We start from the raw sequence: 22,511 nt of genomic DNA on the forward strand, positions 1-22,511 counted from the left end.
GTTTACATGGTTTCTAGTAGACTTAAGGTATGAAGATCCCAATTACGGAAAGATCTGTTATCTGGAAAGCCCCAGGTCCTGAGCCTTCTGGATAACAGGTCCCATACCTGTATTTTATTTACTGTTCCAGCCCAAAGGCTGGTCTTCTATTACAGTAATGACCCAGGTCTTCAAGGTTGACCGCAGCAGGTCCCAATATTTGTAGGGTACTGGATGGAGATGCCCTACTTGTCTATGAGTAGATGAATTTCATTAGGGATTTTGTTGATATTTAAATTAACAAATTGAAAGCTAAGAGCTATTTTATGTAGGAAAAATACTGGCAGGACAACGGGAAAATATCTGGTGTGTTCCGCTGACCCCAATCCACCGCATTCTGACCTCCGTTACTGATAGCTGCCACATTTGAGATTAGAAGGTACGCACGGTAAGGGGTGGTTGGGGCATTATAGTTTCCCTTTAAAAGGAGTTTAGGCACCAGGCCCACTTATAGCAAAAGTGATGTCACACACAATCATGTGAATGACATCAAGTCTGTAAGTTGCGGGGGAGGAGTTAGTTTGTGTGCCTAGAGGGGCACCAGATATAAATACAGAGCTGCCCACACCTCACTGATTTTGCGTTGTAAACAGAATCTCTGCATTTATGTTGTATAAAGATCACTCGGGGAGGAAAGGAACAATCCGGTTGGGTTATTGATTACCTGTAAGTTCTAATTAGGAGCATTGACTGGGAGTTCAGCAGCTGGAATGGTTTCTGTCTCTTCAAACTTATTGATGCCCTGAAAATGAAAAATTGTGTTCCTTAAAGGGCACCTGTTAGGGAAAAATATTATCCCCAACCAAAGGTGCGGCTAATAGAGCCCACACTCCTGTTGGGGGTAACTAATTGCCCTCCGCCAGCGCTAGGACACGCCTCCCAGTTCGAGCGGCCATGTCAGTCAGAGCGCATGCGCCAATTTACTTCTGACTAGTGATGTGCGGGTCAGGGTTTCCCTGACCCGCACCCAACCCTAACCCGCCCTGCTACAGCCCGCACCCGCGCTTCCGGGGTCCTTTTATAGACCCTCGCCGACCCGCCCTGCCGATGACGTCACAAAAGAGGAAGGGCGAGCAGACGCGAGACTATAAAACCGGAAGCCGGCATTTGAAGGTGGTGGGTGGGGAGAGCAGGAGAAGAGCTCAACCCGCACCCGCCCGCCACCCGTGAAGAGCACTGCGAGGTCGACACAAACCCGCCCAACCCGCTGGTCACGCGGGTATCGGGTCGGCCCGCACATTACTACTTTTGGCGTCACGCGCATAACGATCAAGTTGCGCATTCGCTAATTATGAGCATGTGTGTGCCTCAACACGGCTGCTCCCTCCCAGTGCAGTTAGCCTAGCGCTGGCGGGGGGCAGTTAAAAAAAAGTTAGGCCACACCTTTGGTTGGCGATAATATGTTTGCCCAACAGGTGCCTTTTAATAGGGAGAAAATAAAAGAAGAAGAGAGATCGTCTGGTGCTGATGAGTTTTGGGGGCATGTGAAGGGGCATGTAAAATCTAGCGATGTTGCTATAAAAATATATATCATTGCGTATTTTTGTGCCACTACTGTAGCCCGGCACAATGGTGAAAGTGCCAATGGTGAGCACTATTACAGTTGTTATTGAGATGACTGTGACAATAGCAACGGCCCTGGAAGCCTTGGAATTGGCTGAATATCTTCAATATCAGCAGGGCTGGAATGAGGGGTAGGCAGAGTAGGCATCCGCCTAGGGCGCAATCATAAGGGGATGCACCCTGGTTTACTTGGCCTTTAATAGTTTTCAATTTTATAAACTGCTTGTTTTAACCCCCTTTTGCACTCCCCACCTCCCTCTTGGCTGCTGCTGGCACAGGTAGCGATTGGGGGCAATGAGAGTTTGGCTGCTGCTGGTTCAGGTACATGGGGCAATATGGTGTCTGCTGGCACAGGTACACAGATGTGTATCATATCATTGATTTTTGGCTCCTGCTGGTACTGGTACAAATTAGGGGCAATATGATGGATTGTTTTGGCTCCTGCTGGTACTGGTACAAATTAGGGGCAATATGATGGATTGTTTTGGCTCCTGCTGGTACTGGTACAAATTAGGGGCAATATGATGGATTGTTTTGGCTCCTGATGGTACAGGTACAAATTAGGGGCAATATGATGGATTGTTTTGGCTCCTGATGGTACAGGTACAAATTAGGGGCAATACGATGGATTGTTTTGGCTCCTGCTGGTACAGGTACAAATTAGGGGCAATACGATGGATTTTTTGGCTCCTGATGGTACAGGTACAAATTAGGGGCAATATGATGGATTATAGTTGGCTCCTGCTGGTACAGGTACAAATTAGGGGCAATATGATGGATTGTTTTGGCTCCTGCTGGTACAGGTACAAATTAGGGGCAATATGATGGATTGTTTTGGCTCCTGCTGGTACAGGTACAAATTAGGAGCAATATGATGGATTGTTTTGGCTCCTGATGGTACAGGTACAAATTAGGGGCAATATGATGGATTGTTTTGGCTCCTGCTGGTACTGGTACAAATTAGGGCAAATATGATGGATTGTTTTGGCTCCTGATGGTACAGGTACAAATTAGGGGCAATATGATGGATTGTTTTGGCTCCTGCTGGTACAGGTACAAATTAGGGGCAATATGATGGATTTTTTGGCTCCTGCTGGCCCTGAATATCAGTTGCCATAGAGCTGTCTTGGTAACAGTTGCCAAAGAATGGAATGGAAGCAGCTGCCCCGCGGGGCACAAATCATTATTTTCAATGCCCTGAAGCCGCAGGATTGTTTGTTGAGACGGTAGTTATAGTATCAGGTGTACGGACAACCACCATAACAGTCGCCACCTGGTCGCTATTTTACTGGCCGGTAAAAATGATGGCTGATCCCAATGTTAATTATAGGGGAAAAAAAAGCTAAATATATAGGAAGGCCGGTATTTTTTTCCAGAAAAGGTGGCAACCCCTAATGGTAGCTGTTGTCATGGCAACCACTCAAACACTTTCCCTTGGCTGAAGAGCTGATGTTTTGTTTAGAGTTGCCACGGCCGGTGCGGCCAATTATTAATAGGGAAAATGGTTATAAATAAAGGAAGGCCGTTCCATTTTTATCCCAGAAAAGGCGGCAACCGTAGTTTTGTGTGAGGGAAAATGGCACCACACGGTTACCATAGTGATGGTTGCCAAGGAAGTGTTTCTATGGCCCTGTGGTTACTGAAGAAAATAGTTTGTTTTTTTATTAAGACTAATGGAGCTCACACACTGTACAAACCCACAACCTGCTCTATCCCAGGGGAAATAATATGCTTCCCGCCAAAATTCTCCCATCTGCCTCTTGTTGAAGGAGTCTAAGCAATGACAGAGCTGAGAGAATCCCAGGCTTGGAAAGACATATAGTTCCGGCAGGCATAGGCGCATGGATACGCAACAAGCCAATTGACTGCGTTGGTTATAACGGGATGCGCTGATAAATGCCGTGCGCATGCGCGCAGCTACTCCCACGGAGAGACAACAGCGAACCCAGAGGTAAGTAGGAGGAGCTCCGGGCACAGAATGAGAAACCCCCGGACTAGAGGGGAGGGACCGCGCGTGCGCGTGATTCTGCAGTTACCTGGAGACGGCGCAAGGGGAAAAAGCCCGTTCTGCGCAAACCGCGAGTTCGGTTGTGCTGGGCGGGATCTAAGGGAAAAGGGGGGAGTGTCAAGCGATGCCCCGGCGGAAGGTGAGAAGCTCGAGATCGGAAAATGGAAGCTGCGTAGAGGGGGGTGGGTGTGTTTCCTGCTGCGCCGTGCTTCTCTGCAGACCGATTCACTGCGACTAACGCGGCGAGCAGCCATTGACTTGCGCAGCGCTTTACGCCTGATATTCCGTTTGCTATAGCTGCAGTCAAACCAAGGCCTGTTGTGGGTTAACTCGTGCAGAGGCGGCGATTGGATGTTTGTATTCCATCTCACGTGGTGATTGGTTGAAACGTGCGCCGTGCGGCTTTGTATAGGACAGCGCTTATGTCTGTCAGGAGCAGCGCCTCGCGTGCCGCGAGAATCTCATTGATTCTCATGGGAGCCAATGAGCTGCTTGTCCCGCCTGCCTCTCCTTACTGATTGGCTGAGGTGGTGTAATAACAGCAGTACTTTGTTCCGCCGCTGGGAGTCATTCGTTGGATTGGTTGGTGCGATTGTTGTCCGAATTTCTATTGGCTACTTGGCGTTTAAGGGCGTGGTGGAAACAAAGGAAGTGAGGAAGCAGTATTGGAAGCATGGAAACCCAACTAATGGTATTTTTCAGTGTTTTGCTTCATGTTTGCGACTAAAACTTGAGTGTTACAGGTGTAGTTTTGCCTTGCAATCAATCGTTAGCATATCTTTTCGGACAAATTACTATTATTTTTTTGAGTATTTTTTTTTTTATTCTATAATTCTCCATTTTGGAAATGGGCAGTTTTTTGGTTGCTCGGTTCCTGTTTATCCCAGGATCTTGATGAGACTGAGTCTATGAATAGGGAGAGAGCATCATGTTGTTTTTGGTTGCCAGGGTCATTGACCCTTGACAACCAGGTACCGCCTTAAATAGAAAACCGGTAAGAGGCAGACCTGGAAAACGAAATCAATTGAAACATTTTAGAAGAATAGATTATTTTGTAACATTAAAAGCTGAATCTGGAATCTCTAGGGCTTTTGTCCTTGTGTTGTACAAATGCCTGCAGTTATTTTTCATTTATAGTGTTTCTCGGTGATCAGACATTTGGGGACCAGACGGATTCATCACAGCGTCTCCTAATAGGCTTTAAGTCAGGAAGACGTTGATCGGAAAACTGTATCCAGTACTAGTTCACTAAGGGACCTTTCCCATTAACAGAATCAGTTGTGCCAAGTCAGGAATAAAACAAATATTCACAGTTTTGCGGTGATTACGCTTTTATCTTTGTATGTTCAGGTACAGAATGTGCTCACAGTAGTATTCTCTCAGGCATTACTGTAGGGCTGTCAGATTTGTGCCCTGCCTGAAGGATCTTAGGAGCAGTTTGGCCCCTCAGTCTAGTGCAGATAGTGAAGGGTCAACAACTGACAAACAGGAATAGACCACAGACTAAGGAATGGGCACCACTATCCCCGTTGCAAGGCATTCGCCTCTAGTATGGACCAGCTCTTCCACATATAAACTCCTATATTTGCAGCCGTCGAATGAAACCAACCACAGTGGCCTGAGCAATCTCAGCATTTAATGCAGAGCGTCCGTTTGGTTCTAATGAATATTTGTTACATCACAGAGGAATGCTGGAAGCAGTTCGGACGGGACAGAAGATTCAGATATCTCTACAGATATGGAACACACAGACAGCTCAGAGAGTGACGGCAACTCCCGGGGTCCTGCTCGAGTCACTCGATCCACTGCAAGACTCAGTCAGAGCTCTCAGGGTGAGTGAACTTTGCATCTGGGAACGTTGGTCTGTTCTACTGTAATGCTGTGGGGAGCCATACAATCACCAGGCTGGGTGCATGGCTTCTGTTGGCAGAAATGGCTAATCTATTTGCAGAGGAGATTTAAGTTGCAAGAATATCAGGCTTCTTAAACTCCGTGGTAATGCAATGTAAAGGTTCAGTCACTACTACTAACCTGTACTTGGATATTTTGGCCAGGTGTACCAGGGTGCAAACAAGTTGAAGTTCTTTATGTTTAGAGACAACACAGTGCTTGAATTACAAAGTGGAGCTATGTAGTAGTATTGTAGGGGCTTGGAATGAAAAAAGAGCGGTGAAAAGCGCATAGATTTTATGGTCACTAGTACTTCTAGTTTCCTGAAACCATTATATTTGCTTCTGGTATAAATGGAATCTGTCTTCATGGGATTTAAGGTCTTGCATTAAAATCTTGCGTATGAGCCATTTATTTAATTTACGTTTCTCTAATCTGTTTGCAGGGTTCTGAGAATTTAGGACTATTTGAGCCCCCTATCCGAGGGGCAATCACTTGATCTGTGCTTAACTCATAACAAGGTTACAGTCTGAGTAAAAAAAATACTGAGTGAAAATACTGAGTCTATCATTTATCCAGCCATAGTTCAAAGGAGACATATATAGGATGAATGAAAAAAAAAAAAAAATTTGTAGGCAATCTAATATATGGTGTCGCTTTTACATGATGCTAAAAATGAATATTATCTTTAAAAATAGCCCCTTTATTGGAGCTTCCTATAGATCTGGTCCCTGTTTCAAATGAGGGGTGGGCGTGTCCCTGCTAGAAGCACAGTAGGAGGAGGACAGCCAATCACAGCCCTGCAGTCACACAAGCACAGACAGGCTTCAGTTCCCTATTAGGTCCTGCTAGCTGCTGATTGGTTCCTGTCCTACAGTGCAGCGAGTGCACAGCCTGGGAATTCAGGGAGCAGGAAGTGGAAGAGAAGGGAGGGATTATTAGGGTTTTTTGCAGAAATATTCAATAAATCAACCTTTTTTTTAAAGCACAATTATTTTATATCTTAATGAGTATAATGCACTGGTACATGTTATTTTTTTACACAAAATGTCTCCTTTCAAGGAATATAAAAGAACAGTAAATGAGGGTTTTTTTCCCAAAATCACAGCCTTACTGGCTCCTAGGCCTAGGTTGTATTTAGGAGATCTAATTCGTATTCTCCCCCCCCCCACTCTCATCATGCCTGGCTGTAATACTGGCCTCATCCCCAGTTTAGGAAAAAATAAAGAAAATGCTGCTTTTGGTTTGTTGTGACAAAATCCATTGATTAGCTTGGGCTGTGTGGGGTGTTTTGTCAAGAACACAAAGTTATACTCGGAAGTGTGTTCAGCAGTGAATGGAGCTTTCGCTTGTTTACCATTCAATGCTGTGACAGGGCCAGGTGATTTGGGAATCACATGAAAAACTGCACAGAGCACCCAATATTCACCCTGTATGATATAGTCTTAAGGTGGCCATAGACGCACCGATAATATCGTACAAAAAGTGTAATATTCAGTGTGTGACGAGCCAACCAATATCAACAGAAAACTTGGATATCGGTCGGCTCCTTGATTGGACTGGCCGGAACATTTTGATTGGTCGTTTTTGAAGGCACCAGAACATGGGCCATTGTTAGTGCTGAATCATCAGATACAGGTAGAATTCTATTGTTTCTATATGTATATCTGACCATTGAAACCTGGAAGGCTCATAATAGTAGCGTCTATGGCCACCTTTAAGCTTCTTCTATGAAGTGGTCATTGCCCTTTTATTGTTTCTGTTTTCCAAACGAATATTTTGATGGTGATCTCTTTGGAATCAATTATGACGAGCTGCCTACGTTTAAAGGATTTGTGTTGAACCCCCTCCCGTTACACTGTTGGCAGAACTACAAAATCTGTGCATTTTAAAGACCCTCGAAATTGTGTGGCCGAATTGATCACATCTATTTAGTCGGTGTTTAAATGTCCGTTTCTCGTTACTGCAGGATTCTGTTGTTTTTTCCCCCCAGCTGTATTAGCCTGTTTTCTACTGGCATTGCAAAGAGGCAGTAACCTGTTTTTGTTCATGAGCAAAACATTAAAAGCAACAGTTCAGAGTAACAATAAAAAGTGGCTAAGTAGATAAAAAATGTTTCTAATATAGTCAGTTAGGCAAAAATGTAATGTATAAAGGCTGGAGTGAGTGGATGTGTAACATAATAGCCAGAACACTACTTCCTGCTTTTCAGCTCTCTAACTCTGAGTTAGTCAGTGACTATAAGGGGGCCCACATGGTAGAGTCCTGCAGCGGGTCGGGCTACCCGTTGGTTACCTGCAAAAAAAGCAGACACACTGCGGTACGAGGGGAGGATTTTCAGGTGCGGGTTTACCCGTGGGTCTCCTCTAAAAGTCTTCTCTATATTGTCTATATGTAATATTGTCTATGTTGTATTCCTTTTAAAGTTTTACAAACTTGTTTCTGTCCCCGCCCACTTTTGATGACGTCACTTCTGGCAGATAAGGCAGTTGCGGGTCTGGTAGCGGATCAAAGTGGCTAAATATGCGGGTCGCGGTTCGGGTCTTAGAAATTGGTTCCGCGCAGGACTCTACCACATGGGACATAACTGGTCAGTGAGTTGCAATTGATCCTCAGCATTCAGCTCAGATTCATGTGACCCTCCCTCTAGTCACTGATTGGTTACTGACTGGTAACCAATCAGTGGAAAGCAAGAGAGCTGAAAAGCAGGAAGTAGTGTTCTGGCTATTATGTTACACATCCACTCACTCCAGCCTTTATACATTACATTTTCGGCTAATTAATTATATTGAAAATATTTTTTATTTTGAACAGTCTATCCATTTACCCAGTTTTATTTTTATACTGAACTGTCCTTTAATACTTTCAATATTTTCTGTCCTTGGAAGATAATCGAACTATCCGTCAGGAAAATGTATTATTATTTTTTTTGGGTCACAGACCAAGGAGTTTATTCGCTAGCAGGGCAGGAAAGCACAGGGTTGGCTGCATTGGCGAGTGAAACTTTGGTTTGTATTAAACCAGATTCCAGCCCAGTCGGCAATCTGCAATCGTTTGGTGCAGAGGAGCCGGGCTACTCCACTCGGAGGGTGACCCGCAGCCAGCAGCAGCCCACCCCCGTGACTCCGAAAAAGTACCCACTCCGACAGACCCGTTCATCGGGATCAGAAACTGAGCAGGCGGTGGACTTTTGTGACAGAGGTACGGGGGTGCAATAGAGCTGCAAATGCTGCCGGACACACGCTCTCTCTTTCTCTCTCTCTCTCTCTCTCTCTCTCTCTCTCTCTTGTCCTAGTAGATGCACGCTGGCTGTCTCTCTAGCTTGTACGCCTGTAGTGTAGCTCTCTCTGCGTGTGTCAGCTACAAACCGCGATACAGAGTCTTCTATTTCTGATGTAGATGCTAAAAACGCCGGGGATCACGACGAGTCGCCACCTCGCACTCCAACGGGGAATGCCCCGTCTTCTGAGTCTGACATCGACATTTCCAGCCCCAACGTGTCTCATGATGAGAGCGTCGCCAAGGACATGTCCCTCAAGGATTCTGGAAGTGACCTCTCCCACAGGCCCAAACGCAGACGCTTTCACGAGAGCTACAACTTCAACATGAAGTGCCCCACTCCCGGATGCAACTCATTGGGTAAATCATTAAACCTTAAACATTCATTTCAGTTATTGCTCCCAGGTCCTACATAACTCATTCATGGCAAAACCATTCAATCACATGATAAAAGCCGTTTATGACGTGCTCCTGAAATACCGAACATGGTAGAACCAATGGCTCTGTCACTGTATGTCCAGCGATAAAAGGGGTTGTTCACCTTTAACTTAACTGTTCGTATGATGTAGAGTGTGATAGTTGCAATTGGTTTTCATTTTTTATTATATGTGGTTTTTAAGTTATTTAGCTTTTTATTCAGCAGCTCTCCAGTTTGTAATTTCATCTGGTTGCTAGGGTCCAAGTTACCCTAACAACCATGCATTGATTTAAACAAGAGACTATGAATAGGAGAGGCCCGAATACAAAGATAAGTAATAAAAAGCAACAATAACAATTAGGGATGCACCGAATCCACTATTTTGGATTCGGGCGAATCCTTCGTGAAAGATTCAAACACCGATCCGAATCCTAATTTGCATATGCAAATTAGCGGTGGGAAGGGGAAACATTTTTTACTTCCTTGTTTTGTGACAAAAACAAGGAAGGTGCGTTTTCCCTCCCCTCCCCTAATTTGCATATGCAAATTCAGATTCGATTGGCCGGGCAAAAGGATTCAGCCGAATCCTACTGAAAAAGGCAGAATCCCGAACCGAATCCTGTATTTGGTGCATCCCTAGTTAGTATGATGTAGAGAGTTATATTCTGGGTTTTCATTTATTATTTGTGGTTTTTGAGTTATTTAGCTTTTTATTCAGCAGCTCTGCAGTTTGCAATTTCCACTATCTGGTTGCCATGGTCCAAGTTACCCTAGCAACCATTGCATTGATTTAAACAAGAGGCCTGAATAGAAAGATAAGTGATAAAAAGCAGCAATAACAATACAGCTGTAACCTTACTGAGCATTTGTTTTTAGATGGGGTCAGTGACCCCAATGGGAAAGCTGGAAAGAGCCAGAAAATGAAGGTAAATATTTAAAAAAACTATAAAAGATAAATAATGAAGACCAATTAGAAAGTTGATTAGAATTTGGCTGTCCTATAACCTACTAAAAGTTAAAGTAAAGGTTATAGAATGTCCAATTCCTAGCTACTTTGCAATTCGTCGTCATTATTTATATGTTATACTGTTTGAGATATTTGCGTTTTTCTTAGGAATGCACTGAATTCAGAATTCGGCCTTTTGCAGCAGGATTCGGCTACTTGTGTGTGGCCGAACCAAATTCGAATCCTAATTTGCATATGTAAATTAGGTTTGGGAATGGTAATCACAAGACTTTTCGTCTCATTCTTTTTCCACTTTTTCTTTTTCTAATTTACATATGCAAATTAGGATTCAGTTCGTTATTTGGCCAAATCACGAAGGATTTGGCCGAATCCCAAATAGTGGTTTCAGTGCATCCCTGGTTTTTCTTCAGACTCTTGCCAGCTCTCAAATGGGGGTCACTGACCCCATCTAAAAAAACAGATGTAAGACTACACATTTATTGTTATTGCATCTTTCTATTCAGGCCCCTCCTATTCATATTCCTGTCTCTTACTCAAATCAATGCATGGTTGCTAGGGTAAGCATTGCTGAAACTGCAGAGCTGCTAAATAAGTAAAAAAAAAACACAAATAATAAAAAATGAAAAACAATTGCAAATAGTCTCAGAATATCCCTCTCTACATCATACTAACCGTTAATTTAAAGGGGAACAAACCCTTTAACTTGTACAATTTCTCGAGATGAAGAAGATTGTTCCTTTTCAATTCACCAGGCCACCTGACTGGGAAACACGAACGGCACTTCTCCATCTCGGGGTGCCCTCTGTACCACAACCTGTCTGCAGATGAATGCAAGGTAAGTGCATGTTTATTCTTGCACCCCATTAGTCACAGCACTGTGTGTGCATGCTGAGGGGGTGTTGTGTTCTTATATTTGCTGCTGTTCCTCGAGGAGATTGGTCTGACCCATCCATGATTGCTTACATTTACAGAATTGTGATGAATTTCAGGTAAGAGCACAGAGCCGAGATAAACAAGAGGACGAGCGGATGCTCTCACATAGACAGGATGAAAATAACAGGCATGCCACCAGACACCAGGTAATCCCAGCCTTGGTGCTTCTTCACAATCGCTTTGCAACTTTCCAACATCCATTACGCGTTTCCAGCGGTTTGATGTTTATTTCGAAATCATTTCTGTTGAATGAAGTACAGGTATGGGTTCCGTTATCCGGGAAACCCGTTATCCAGAAAGCTCGGAACTACGGAACGGTCCTCTCCCATAGACTCCATTTTATCCAAATAAGCCAAATTTTAAATAATGATTTCCTTTTTCTGTGATAATAAAACAGTAACTTGTACTTGATCCCAACTTAGAGAGAGATCTAGAAAGAGAGAGAGGGAGAGGGAGATCTAGAGGGAGAGGGAGATCTAGAGGGAGAGGGAGATCTAGAGGGAGATATATATATATATAGATAGATAGATAGATAGATAGATAATCCTTATTGGAGGCAAAACCAGCCTATTGGCTTTATTTAATGCACCGAGTCCACTATTTTTTATTCGGCCAAACCCCCGAATCCTTTGCGAAAGATTCAGCCGAATACCGAACCCCTGAATCCTAATTTGCCTATGCAAATTGGGGTCAGGGAAGGAAAAATTGGAAAAAATTCAAATTCTGTTGTGAAGAAAAGTCGTGTGATATCCCTACCCATCCCTAATTTACATATGCAAATTGGGGTTCGCCAGGCACAAAGATTCGGCCAATTCCTGCTTTAAAAGGCCGAATCCGAATCCTGGATTTGGTGCATCCCTAGTAGGAAATAGATTGTTGGTGGCTGAACCTGCCGTATTGTCTCTTTCAGGCTCCGACAGAACGTCAATTGAGGTACAAAGAAAAGGTCACGGAGCTGAGAAAAAAGCGCAACTCGGGCTTGACTAAGGAGCAGAAAGAGAAGTACATGGTATGATTAACTCAATCCAGCAGCAGCCATCCAACTTTGTTACTAAGCCGCAGTAGGAGTTGCAAAATGAACCCTTTTACCTTCTGATGAAGCTCAGAACTAATTAGTGGCATTTTCACTTTCCATAGTAACTATACTCTTCTAGTGGTATCAGAGCTTCCAAAAATCCAGAGGCTGAAAGGAAATAAATGGTACATAAATATTGCTTCGATTTTTTTTTTTTTTTTTAAATCTTTTACTGAAACAATTGGTCTTTTTTCCAATCATTTTGACGCCTAATTGTTGACTCTTAGTATTTCGAAGCTCGAGTGTTCTAGCCTATCATTTAAGTTTTTTACCTGAGGCTTGCAGGAGATAACCTTGTGAATATTTCCTTGCAGGAGCACAGGCAGACCCATGGGGATACAAGGGAACCTCTCTTAGAAAACTTGACCAGCGAGTATGACCTGGAGCTGTTTCGAAGGGCTCAAGCGCGAGCGTCTGATGACCTGGTAAGGAACGCGCTGCAATTTATTTTATAATTGAAGTTAGTCTTCAAGTTGGCTTAACTCGATTCTGTCATGATTTTTATGGTGTCGTTTTTATTTCTAAATTACACTGCAAATAATACATCCTACAATATAAAATGTCATTCCTGAACCAGCAATACAGAACTTGCAGAGCGTTTCGGCAGCTGTAGTTAAAAACATGTATATCATAGCAGTGACATATACCCCACGCTTGAGCAGTTAAGAGAGACTGAAGTTTATCAGAGCACAAGTCACATGACTGGGGGCAGCTGGGAAACTGACAATATGTCTAGCCCCATGTCAGATTTCAAAATTAAATATAAAAAAATCTGTTTGCTCTTTTGAAAAAAGTATTTCATTGCAGAAGTCTGCTGAAGCAGCACTATTAACTGACATGTTTTGGAGAAAAAAAAAGCACGTTTTCCCATGACTGTTTCCCTTTAAAGGATAAGTAAACCTGTCAAATAAGTTAATGTAAAATTGATGAGGGTTCTATTCTAAGCACTTTTGTAATTTACATTCATTGTTTATTTTCTTTTGATTCCAAGATATTAAGGGATACATGTACTGTTAATATGAATGAATTGTGTTACAACAGCGCCACCTGCTGGTCAGTTTCCCACCAGTCTGACCAGCAAGTAGTCAAGGAAGTTGTCAGGAGAAAGAAAGAGGCTGATGTTCTTCTGCTTAGGAAAACAATTAGAAACCTTTATTAAATCTTTCCTAACTAGAAGAACATCTGAACAGGAAGAAAGGAAGAGGCTGTTCTGATATTATTCTACTTAGGAAAGATTTAATAAAGGTTTATAATTTTATTCCTAAGCAGAAGAACATCAGCCTCTTTCTTTCTCCTGACAACTTCCTTGACTACTTGCTGGTCAGACTGGTGGGAAACTGACCAGCAGGTGGCGCTGTTGTAACAAAATTCATTCATATTAACAGTACATGTATCTGTTAATATCTTGGAATCAAAAGAAAATAAATAATGAATGTAAATTACAAAAGCGCTTGGAATAGAACCCTCATCAATTTTACATTCACTTATTTTAAAGGTTTACTTATCCTTTAAACTCTCTAACTTTATGCTAGCATTTTTAATTGCTTTTCCAGCCAGGTTTGCTTTGCTGATGTCACTGCGGTTTGTTTGCTGGCAGAAGGATGTTCTGTATTGCCAAAATAAAGACAGAATGAACATGCTGCGAAATGTTGCCTGTGCCTATATCTCTGTTATCTATTGGAGGCTTAGCAATTTTGAGTTTGTTGGATTTGATCATTGCTTAAAGGGGAAGGAAACCTAGTCGGCCCAAAAACCCTCCCTCCCTCCCGTTTGTTGCCCACCCTCCCTCCTCCCCCCTGGCCTACCCCTCCCGCTGGGCAAATGCCCCTAACTTGTTACTTACCCGTCTGCGCAGGTCCAGTCCAGGGAGTTCACAGATGCCATCTTCTTCCTGCTTTGAGAGGCGTTTTGGCGCATGCGCAGTAGGATCATTTCGCCGGTACGGATCTACTGCGCATGCGCCAAAAGTCACAAAGTTTTCCGATTTCACTTCGTGGCTTTTGGCGCATGCGCAGTAGATCCGTACCGGCGAAATGCTCCTACTGCGCATGCGTCGTTCACAGCAGGAAGAAGATCGCTTGGAAGAAGATGGCGTCGGTGAACTCCCTGGACTGGACCTGGGCAGAAGGGTAAGTAACAAGTTAGGGGCATTTGCCCAGCGGGACGGGTAGGCCAGGGGGAGGAGGGAGGGTGGGCAACACACTGGAGGGGGGTAGGGTTTTTGCGCCGACTAGGTTTCCTTCCCCTTTAAGTAATGTTCTTAGCGTCCGTACAAAAGGGGTTTGTGGTGTGCAGCTATGACCTCGTTCTGTTCTCTGTATTTAGGAGAAGCTGCGACTTCAAGGGCAGATCACAGAAGGAAGCAACATGATTAAAACGATCCTGTTTGGTCGATACGAACTAGACACGTGGTATCACTCTCCTTACCCCGAGGAGTACGCCCGCCTGGGACGACTGTACATGTGCGAATTCTGCCTCAAGTACATGAAGAGCCAGACGATCCTCCGCAGACACATGGTGAGTCGCAACACAATGTAAAATGTAGGACACGGCCAGTCCAGGTAATTGGCCACAGCCTTAAAGGAATTGTTCAGTGTAAAAATAAAAACTGGGTAAATAAATAGGCTGTGCAAAATAAAAAATGTTTCTAATATAGTTAGTTAGCCAAAAATTTAATGTATAAAGGCTGGAGTGATTTGATGTGTAACATAATAGCCAGAACACTACTTCCTGCTTTTCAGCTCTCTTGGTTTACACTGACTGGTTACCAGGCAGTAACCAATCAGAGACTTGAGGGGAGGTCACATGGGTCATATCTGTTGCTTTTGAATCTGAGCTGAATGCTGAGGATCAATTACAAACTCACTGAACAGAAATGTACCATGTGGCCCCCCTTCAAGTCGCTGACTAACTCAGAGTTAGAGAGCTGAAAAGCAGGAAGTAGTGTTCTGGCTATTATGTTACACATCCACTCACTCCAGCCTTTATACATTACATTTTTGCCTAACTAACTATATTAGATACATTTTTTATTTTGCACAGCCTATTTATTTACCCAGTTTTTATTTTCACACTGAACAATTCCTTTAATGTTCACAGTTCCTGACTGCTTTATTATGATCACACTGTGTAGGAAGGGCATCTCAAGTAGCACTGCAAATAAGTCTGTCACACACATGAACTAAAATATGAAGCATTTTTCTTAAATGCGTATACACACGGCAAACGTAAATGCAGCTCCTAGATGGCGGTCCTCCGGTCTCCCGGTACTAAGCTCAATTCTACAATTTCCACTGAGAATGTTCACTATCCTGTCAATATGTCCATCTCGTGCCAGGCTAAATGTGTTTGGAAGCATCCTCCAGGGGACGAGATCTATCGGAAAGGCTCCATCTCTGTCTTTGAAGTCGACGGGAAAAAGAATAAGGTTAGTGTGGGAAATCTCTTCTATAAATGCACAATTGTTTGCTGGAAGATAAGTTAAAACACGTTGCTCTCGTATTTACTTTCCAATCGCAGATATACTGCCAGAATCTGTGCCTTCTTGCAAAACTTTTCCTGGACCATAAAACACTCTACTACGACGTGGAACCATTCCTCTTCTACGTCATGACTGAGGCAGACCACACGGGCTGTCACCTTATCGGCTACTTTTCCAAGGTATCCCATTCTAACAAATCGGGGTTGAATAAATGCACTTGGAGCTGATTCATTTGTGTCTAATAAATGTATTGTTGCCTCTTTATTTTTCTAGGAGAAGAACTCCTTCCTCAACTACAACGTGTCTTGTATCCTGACAATGCCACAGTACATGAGACAGGGTTATGGCAAGATGCTGATAGACTTCAGTGAGTATTCCGTCTGTTCGTTTGTTGGCTGTCCTGCTTTTATAAGCCGTCTGCTTCTTCTTATCAGACGAACACCATAAAGAATTTACTAATGGTGTCCCTGCCTCATAATTAATCCAGACATCTATATTAAGATTCATTTGAGCTGGAGCATGAAACATCCCCATTCAAAGGGCTTCATTTCCTTAATGTATCCATCCCTAATGTTACCAATTAGGGACTCCGTCATCCTATGTAAAAACTTTGGAGCAGGAGTTAAGGTGGCCATACACGGAGAGATCCGCTCATTTGGCAATGTCGCCAAACAAGCGGATCTCTCCCCGATATGCCCAATATCGGGCTGATCCGATCATGGGCCCTAGGGCCCAATGATCGGATCCTAACGAACAGTAACCGGCGGGCTGATCGAGGGACCACATCAACAAACAGATGCGGCCGCGATCCGACGGGATTTTTAGTCCCATCCGATCGAGATCTGCCCAACTTTCGGCCAGATCTCGATCGGGGAAGCCCGTCGGAGGGCCCCATACACGGGCCAATAAGCTGTCGGCAGCTTTTATCGGCCCGTGTATGGCCACCTTTACATCAAACTTTAGTCTTACTAAAGGCTTAGGAGAAGATGTGGGTGGGAAGGAACAAATAAATGTTGTTTTTATTTAGGACAAGTAGAAACCTCATACAAAGTCCTTACCCGATGGTACTTGACTCCTTCACACTTACATAAAATGTTTCCATCCCAAGCCTCGGTCTGCTTTAGGAGTTGCGGAGGGGAAGGAACGATGGCCCATATATGCTGGCAATGCCCTTTAGTACAACGGTATCGGTCAAGAGTCTTTGGAATAATTGATTCTATCACCCAGATTCATATCCGGAAAGAGCCCTGGATAGCTTTATTTAAAGGAGAAGGAAAGGTTAAAACTAAGTAAGCCTTATCAGAAAGGTTCATCTAAATATACCAGTAAACCCTCAAAGTAATGCTGCTCTGAGTCCCCTGTCAAAAGAAACACCACATTTCTTTCCTTCTATTGTGTACTCATGGGCTTCTGTATCAGACTTCCTGCCTTCAGCTTAAACCTCCAGGGCTTGGGCTTGAGCATGCTCAGTTTACTCTTCTTCCCCACCCCCCTCCCTTCTCTACTGTAATCTGAGCCCAGAGCAGGGAGAGACTCAGGCAGGAAGTGATGTCACACCATGTTAATACTGCAGCTCCTATCCTAAACAAACAGAGAGCTTCTAGAGCTGTTTACTCAGGTATGGTAAAGCATTCTACAGAATAAATATAGCATTCTAGCTTGCACTATTGCAACTAATCTATTGGCAATAAAATGCCTCCGTAGCTTTCCTTCTCCTTTAAAGGATCAGTAACATCAACTTTTTTTAAAAATAAAATTCATTGGTATAGAAGGGAAAAAAAACCACAGACATATTAAACTTTTAAATCGCTTAAGTCTTTTTTATGAAATAACTTACCGAAACTCCGATTACGCTTCTCTTCAGAAAAGGCGATCCATCATGCAGCGCTCGATTTCTCCTGCCTGGCTATCTCCTATAAGGAAGGCAGGGAGGAGAAATCGAGTGCCGCACGATGGATCGCCTTTTCTGAAAAGGAGCGCAAGTGGAGTTTTGGTAAGTTATTTCTTAAAGACTTGGCGATTTAAATGTTTAATTTGTCCTTATGTTTTTTTTTCTTCTACACGAACGAATATATATTTTTTTAAATTGATGTTACTGGTCCTTTAACAATTAGAAACCTAATATTAAAGGGGTTGTTCACCTTTAAATTAAATTTGCAATTGTTTTTTTATTTGTGGTTTTTGACTTATTTAGCTTTTCATTCAGCAGCTCTCCAGTTTACAATTTTAACAAACTAGTTGCCAGGGTACAAATTCCCCTAGCAACCATGCACTGATTTGTATAAGAAACTGGAATAGGAGAGGCCTGAATTAGGAAGATCAGTAATAAAAAGTCGCAATAACAATACATTTGCAGCCTTATAGAGCATTTGTTTTTAGATGGGGTCAGTGACCCCTATTTGAAAAGTGGAAAGAGTCAAAATAAAAGTCAAATAATAAAAAAAAAAAGATAAATAAATAACGAAGACCGATTGAAAAAATGCCAAAAGTTAACCTGAAGGTGAACCACCCCTTTAATCTTGATCTTAATTCCACAAAACGAATTGCGTTTGTACTCACAGCAGCTAAACCGATGATCGTGGACGATTTCAGTCCCGAAATTAAAAGCACGTATAACAGCAATAATGTCGTATGGATTGCTAGATATTCACTCATTCCACAGACGGCAGCTAATGTAACGGGCCTCTTCTCTATCCACAGGTTACCTGCTGTCTAAGGTGGAAGACAAAGTGGGTTCCCCTGAACGCCCGCTCTCTGATTTGGGTCTCATCAGCTACCGCAGCTACTGGAAAGAAGTTCTGCTCCGCTACTTGCACAACTTTCAAGGCAAAGAGATTTCCATCAAAGGTGGGTTCTACCGTCCTGTTCTATTCACATTCCATAGTTGCTGTAGCGCAAGTCATTGCCCAGAGGGAGAATAGAATTCTTCAGCTCCAATTGGTGGGATTTCAAATTATTTTTGGGAATAATAAAGAAGTCCCATTCTCTCCTCTCCTCCACCATTGTCTTTATAGCACCAAATAACTGCAGTGCAGATTCCCTCTCTGATGCTGCACATTTACTTGTTTGCTCTAGGTTTATTTCTGTGCAGTTCTGCCAGTGATTAAAGGGGAAGTAAAGTGTAAAATAGAATAAAACTAGAAATGCTGTATTTTGTATACTAAACATAAACATGAACTTACTGCACCACAAGCCTAATCAAACAAATGATTTATGCTTTCAAAGTTGGCCACAGGGGGTCACCATCTTGTAACTTTGTTATACATCTTTGCAAGACCAAGACTGTGCACATGCTCAGTGTGGTCTGGGCTGCTTAGGGATCGTCATAAATGATCAAAACAGCACAAGTCAAATAATATCTGCCAGAAGCCAATACAACAAGACTGATTAATAATCAGAATATACAGACTGCACTGGGTCCTGCGTTGTCATGTAATCTAATGTGGATTTTATAGTTTTTGTATTGTTTAATATAAACTTTCTCCAACTCTGCAGAACCAGTGGCTGCAGCAAAATAATCCTCCAAATAGAATCCCAGTTTATCTGTTTAAATCTGGCTCCATGATCTTTGTCCCTGCAGCTGGAGTTGGAAACAGTAAAGGGGATGTAAAGGCAAAAATAAAATCTCTACACAGTCGCCGACTGCTCTACAGGGAAACAAACAAAGCTGCTTGAGTTCTGCATGGCTGGGAAGTAAGGCGGGGGCTCCCCCTGCTGTACATAAGTATGATTGTTTCCCTGCAGAGCAGTTAGGGACCGTCGGACAATTCCTATCCACAGCAGTAAATGAAGGGAGAATTTCACTGCATACAGTCAGGTTTCTTATAAAAACAATAGTTGCTACATTTAGTCAATACATTTCTCAGCAGCATCTCTGGAATATCGGGAACTATTGTATCAATTCTAACAGTTGCCTTTAATGAAACTCAGGGATTCTGCTCAGCAGGGACAAAGATAACAAATGTATCAATTAAGTATATCAAATTTAAAAGGGTTAAAGAGTCGGCGACCCCCCCCCAGAGGTTTTTTAGAAGGTGAAAAATTAAGCTTTACACGTCAATATTAGAAATATGGTCAGAAATAGAAAGTAATTGGAAAAAGTCTTTTTTGCTCCTACAGAGATCAGCCAGGAGACGGCAGTGAATCCAGTGGATATAGTCAGCACGTTGCAGGCCCTACAGATGCTCAAGTACTGGAAGGGGAAGCACTTGGTGTTAAAGAGACAGGTACAACTATTGCCTTCTGTTCCCCCTTCGCTGCCTCAAATACTGAAGAGCCGTCAGTAACTAGAAATAATATATCCTTAATAACTGTGGTCAGTCATGACCCTTACAATAAATGATTAGTGTATAGAGTTTCCTTTTGCAAATACGGAGAAATAGAAGTCCTGGTTCTTATGTAGATATATTATATGATACTTCCTATTTAGTGGCCATTTCCTAATTCTGTCAGTTCAATCGAAGGGGTTCTGACATAATGTTTATGGTGTTAGTTTTTATTCTACACTGTTTACACTGCAAATAATTCACTGTACAATATAAAATGTCATTCCTGAACCAGCAAGTGTATTTAGTTGTAATATTGGTGTGTAGGTGCATCTCAGGTCATTTTGCCTGGTCATGTGATTTCAGAAAGAGCCAGCACTTTAGGATGGAACTGCTTTCTGGCAGGCTGTTGTTTCTCCTACTCAATGTAACTGAATGTGTCTCAGTGGGACCTGGATTTTACTATTGAGTGTTGTTCTTAGATCTACCAGGCAGCTGTTATCTTGTGTTAGGGAGCTGCTATCTGGTTACCTTCCCATTGTTCTGTTGTTTGGCTGCTGGGGGGAAAGGGAGGGGGTGATATCACTCCAACTTGCAGTACAGCAGTAAAGAGTGACTGAAGTTTATCAGAGCACAAGTCACATGACTGTGGGCAGCAGGGAAACTGACAATATGTCTAGCCCCATGTCAGATTTCAAAATTAAATATAAAAAAATCTGTTTGCTCTTTTGAGAAATGGATTTGAGTGCAGAATTCTGCTGGAGCAGCACTATTAACTGGTGTGTTTTCCCATGACCGTTACTGTAGATTGGCAGATAAGAGTCTTACTCACTAATCATTGTTTTTATTGATCCACTCAGGATCTGATTGACGAATGGGCTTCTAAGGACGCGAAGAGATCCAACAGCAATAAAGCAATGGACCCCGGCTGTCTAAAATGGACACCTCCCAAAGGAACTTAAACCCATTGTTGCTGTGACACGTTCCCCTTGGTTACTATTCTCCAGTCTGTTACTTCTGCACACTTTCTATCTAGGGACGGAAGATCCACAGTCTGACATTCTCCCGCTTGCTGCATTATAAGCCTGTGTGTGTCACGTAGGGGCATTGTCCTGTCATTTCCCTGGGAACTTACACCCCCCCCGGCTTATCATCTTGGTAATTTGCTCCACATTGGATGCCTTCCACTTCTCCTTATACTCCAGCAGCACCCCAGTGGGACACACACACACACACACACACACACACACACACACACACACACACACACACACACACACACACACACACACACACACACACACACACACACACACAGACACAGACACAGACACACACACAGACACACAGACACACACACAGACACACAGACACACACACAGACACACAGACACACACACAGACACACAGACACACAGACACACACCCACACACACAGACACACACCCACACACACAGACACACACCCACACACACACAGACAGACAGACACACAGACACACAGACAGACAGACACACAGACAGACAGACACACACACAGACAGACACACACACACACAGACACACACACACACAGACACACACACACACACACACAGACACCCCAACACACAGTCTACATCTCTACCTTCCCGGATATGGTAACTGCTCTCTTTGTACCTTCAATAAATTTGTATTAAAGGGGTTGTCCACCTTTGCCTGAACTGTTAGTAGGATGTAGAGAGGGATATTTGCAATTGGTTTTCATTGTTTGTTTATTATTTGTGGTTTTTGACTTATTTAGCTTTTTATTCAGCAGCTCTCCAGTTTGCAATTTCAGCCATCTGGTTGCTAGGGCCCAAATAATCCTAGCAACCATGCACTGATTTACACGAGAGACTGGAAAATGAATAGGAGAGGCCTGAATAGAAAGAGGAGTAATAAAAAGTAGCAGTAACAATACATTTGTAGCCTTATAGAGCATTTGTTGTTTAATGGAGAACTAAAGCCTAAATAAAGATGTAGGTAGAAATGTTGTACATGATGTTTTGTGCTTCTGTACCAGCCCAAGGCAACCACAGCCCTTTAGCAGTAAAGATCTGTGTCTCCAAAGATGCCCCAGTAGCTCCCCATCTTCTTTTCTGCTGATTCACTGATTCACATGCTCTGTGCTGCTGTCACTTACTGAGCTTAGGGAGCCACTCACAATATACAGTACACATAGAATAGAAATGTCACAATATAAGGCTGATTAGTAATTAATAGGGATGCACCGAATCCACTTTTTTGAATTCGGCCGAACCCCTGAATCCTTTGTGAAAGATTCGGCCGAATACCGAACCAAACCCTAATTTGCATATGCAAATTAGGGGTGGGAAGGGAAAACATTTTTTACTTTCTTGTTTTCTGACAAAAAGTCACGTGATTTCCCTCCCTGTCCCTAATTTGCATATGCAAATTAGGATTCGGTTCGGCCAGGCAGAAGGATTCGGCCGAATCCGAATCCTGCTGAAAAAGGCCGAATCCTGAACCGAATCCTGGATTCGGTGCATCCCTAGTAATTAATACAGATAATTACTACATGGCAGCACAGAAACCAGTGCAATTAGCATCA

At 43.1% G+C, this 22,511-nt stretch overlaps 1 protein-coding gene across 9 annotated transcripts; it reads left to right on the forward strand.

Moving 5' to 3' along the window:
* The first annotated feature begins 3,414 nt into the window (after positions 1 to 3,414).
* Positions 3,415 to 21,239, forward strand: kat7.S (lysine acetyltransferase 7 S homeolog). 9 transcript variants are annotated; one of them, XM_041578201.1, is made up of 15 exons: positions 3,415 to 3,553; positions 5,295 to 5,442; positions 8,525 to 8,701; positions 8,900 to 9,139; positions 10,917 to 10,999; positions 11,136 to 11,243; positions 12,008 to 12,106; positions 12,487 to 12,597; positions 14,498 to 14,689; positions 15,510 to 15,599; positions 15,692 to 15,832; positions 15,927 to 16,020; positions 18,354 to 18,500; positions 19,773 to 19,879; positions 20,779 to 21,239. In XM_041578201.1, exons 2-15 carry the CDS (start codon positions 5,349 to 5,351, stop codon positions 20,878 to 20,880), a joined length of 1,785 nt encoding a protein of 594 aa, XP_041434135.1. In that variant the 5' UTR covers positions 3,415 to 3,553; positions 5,295 to 5,348; the 3' UTR covers positions 20,881 to 21,239. The 9 variants fall into 9 exon arrangements, with proteins under 9 accessions (XP_041434135.1, XP_041434132.1, XP_041434134.1 ...); XM_041578198.1 differs by lacking the exon at positions 3,415 to 3,553 and adding an exon at positions 3,590 to 3,749; XM_041578200.1 differs by lacking the exon at positions 3,415 to 3,553 and adding an exon at positions 3,590 to 3,749 and having other exon boundaries at positions 11,154 to 11,243.
* Positions 21,240 to 22,511: the final 1,272 nt, after the last annotated feature.

This window comes from Xenopus laevis, chromosome 9_10S, assembly GCF_017654675.1.
Source record: "Xenopus laevis strain J_2021 chromosome 9_10S, Xenopus_laevis_v10.1, whole genome shotgun sequence".
Taxonomy (NCBI): domain Eukaryota; kingdom Metazoa; phylum Chordata; class Amphibia; order Anura; family Pipidae; genus Xenopus; species Xenopus laevis.

Coding starts and splice junctions, on each gene's coding strand:
- kat7.S (XM_041578197.1), top strand. Junction 11,000..11,135: donor TGTCTGCAGATGAATGCAAG/GTAAGTGCATGT, acceptor TTACATTTACAG/AATTGTGATGAATTTCAGGT. Junction 11,244..12,007: donor GGCATGCCACCAGACACCAG/GTAATCCCAGCC, acceptor TGTCTCTTTCAG/GCTCCGACAGAACGTCAATT.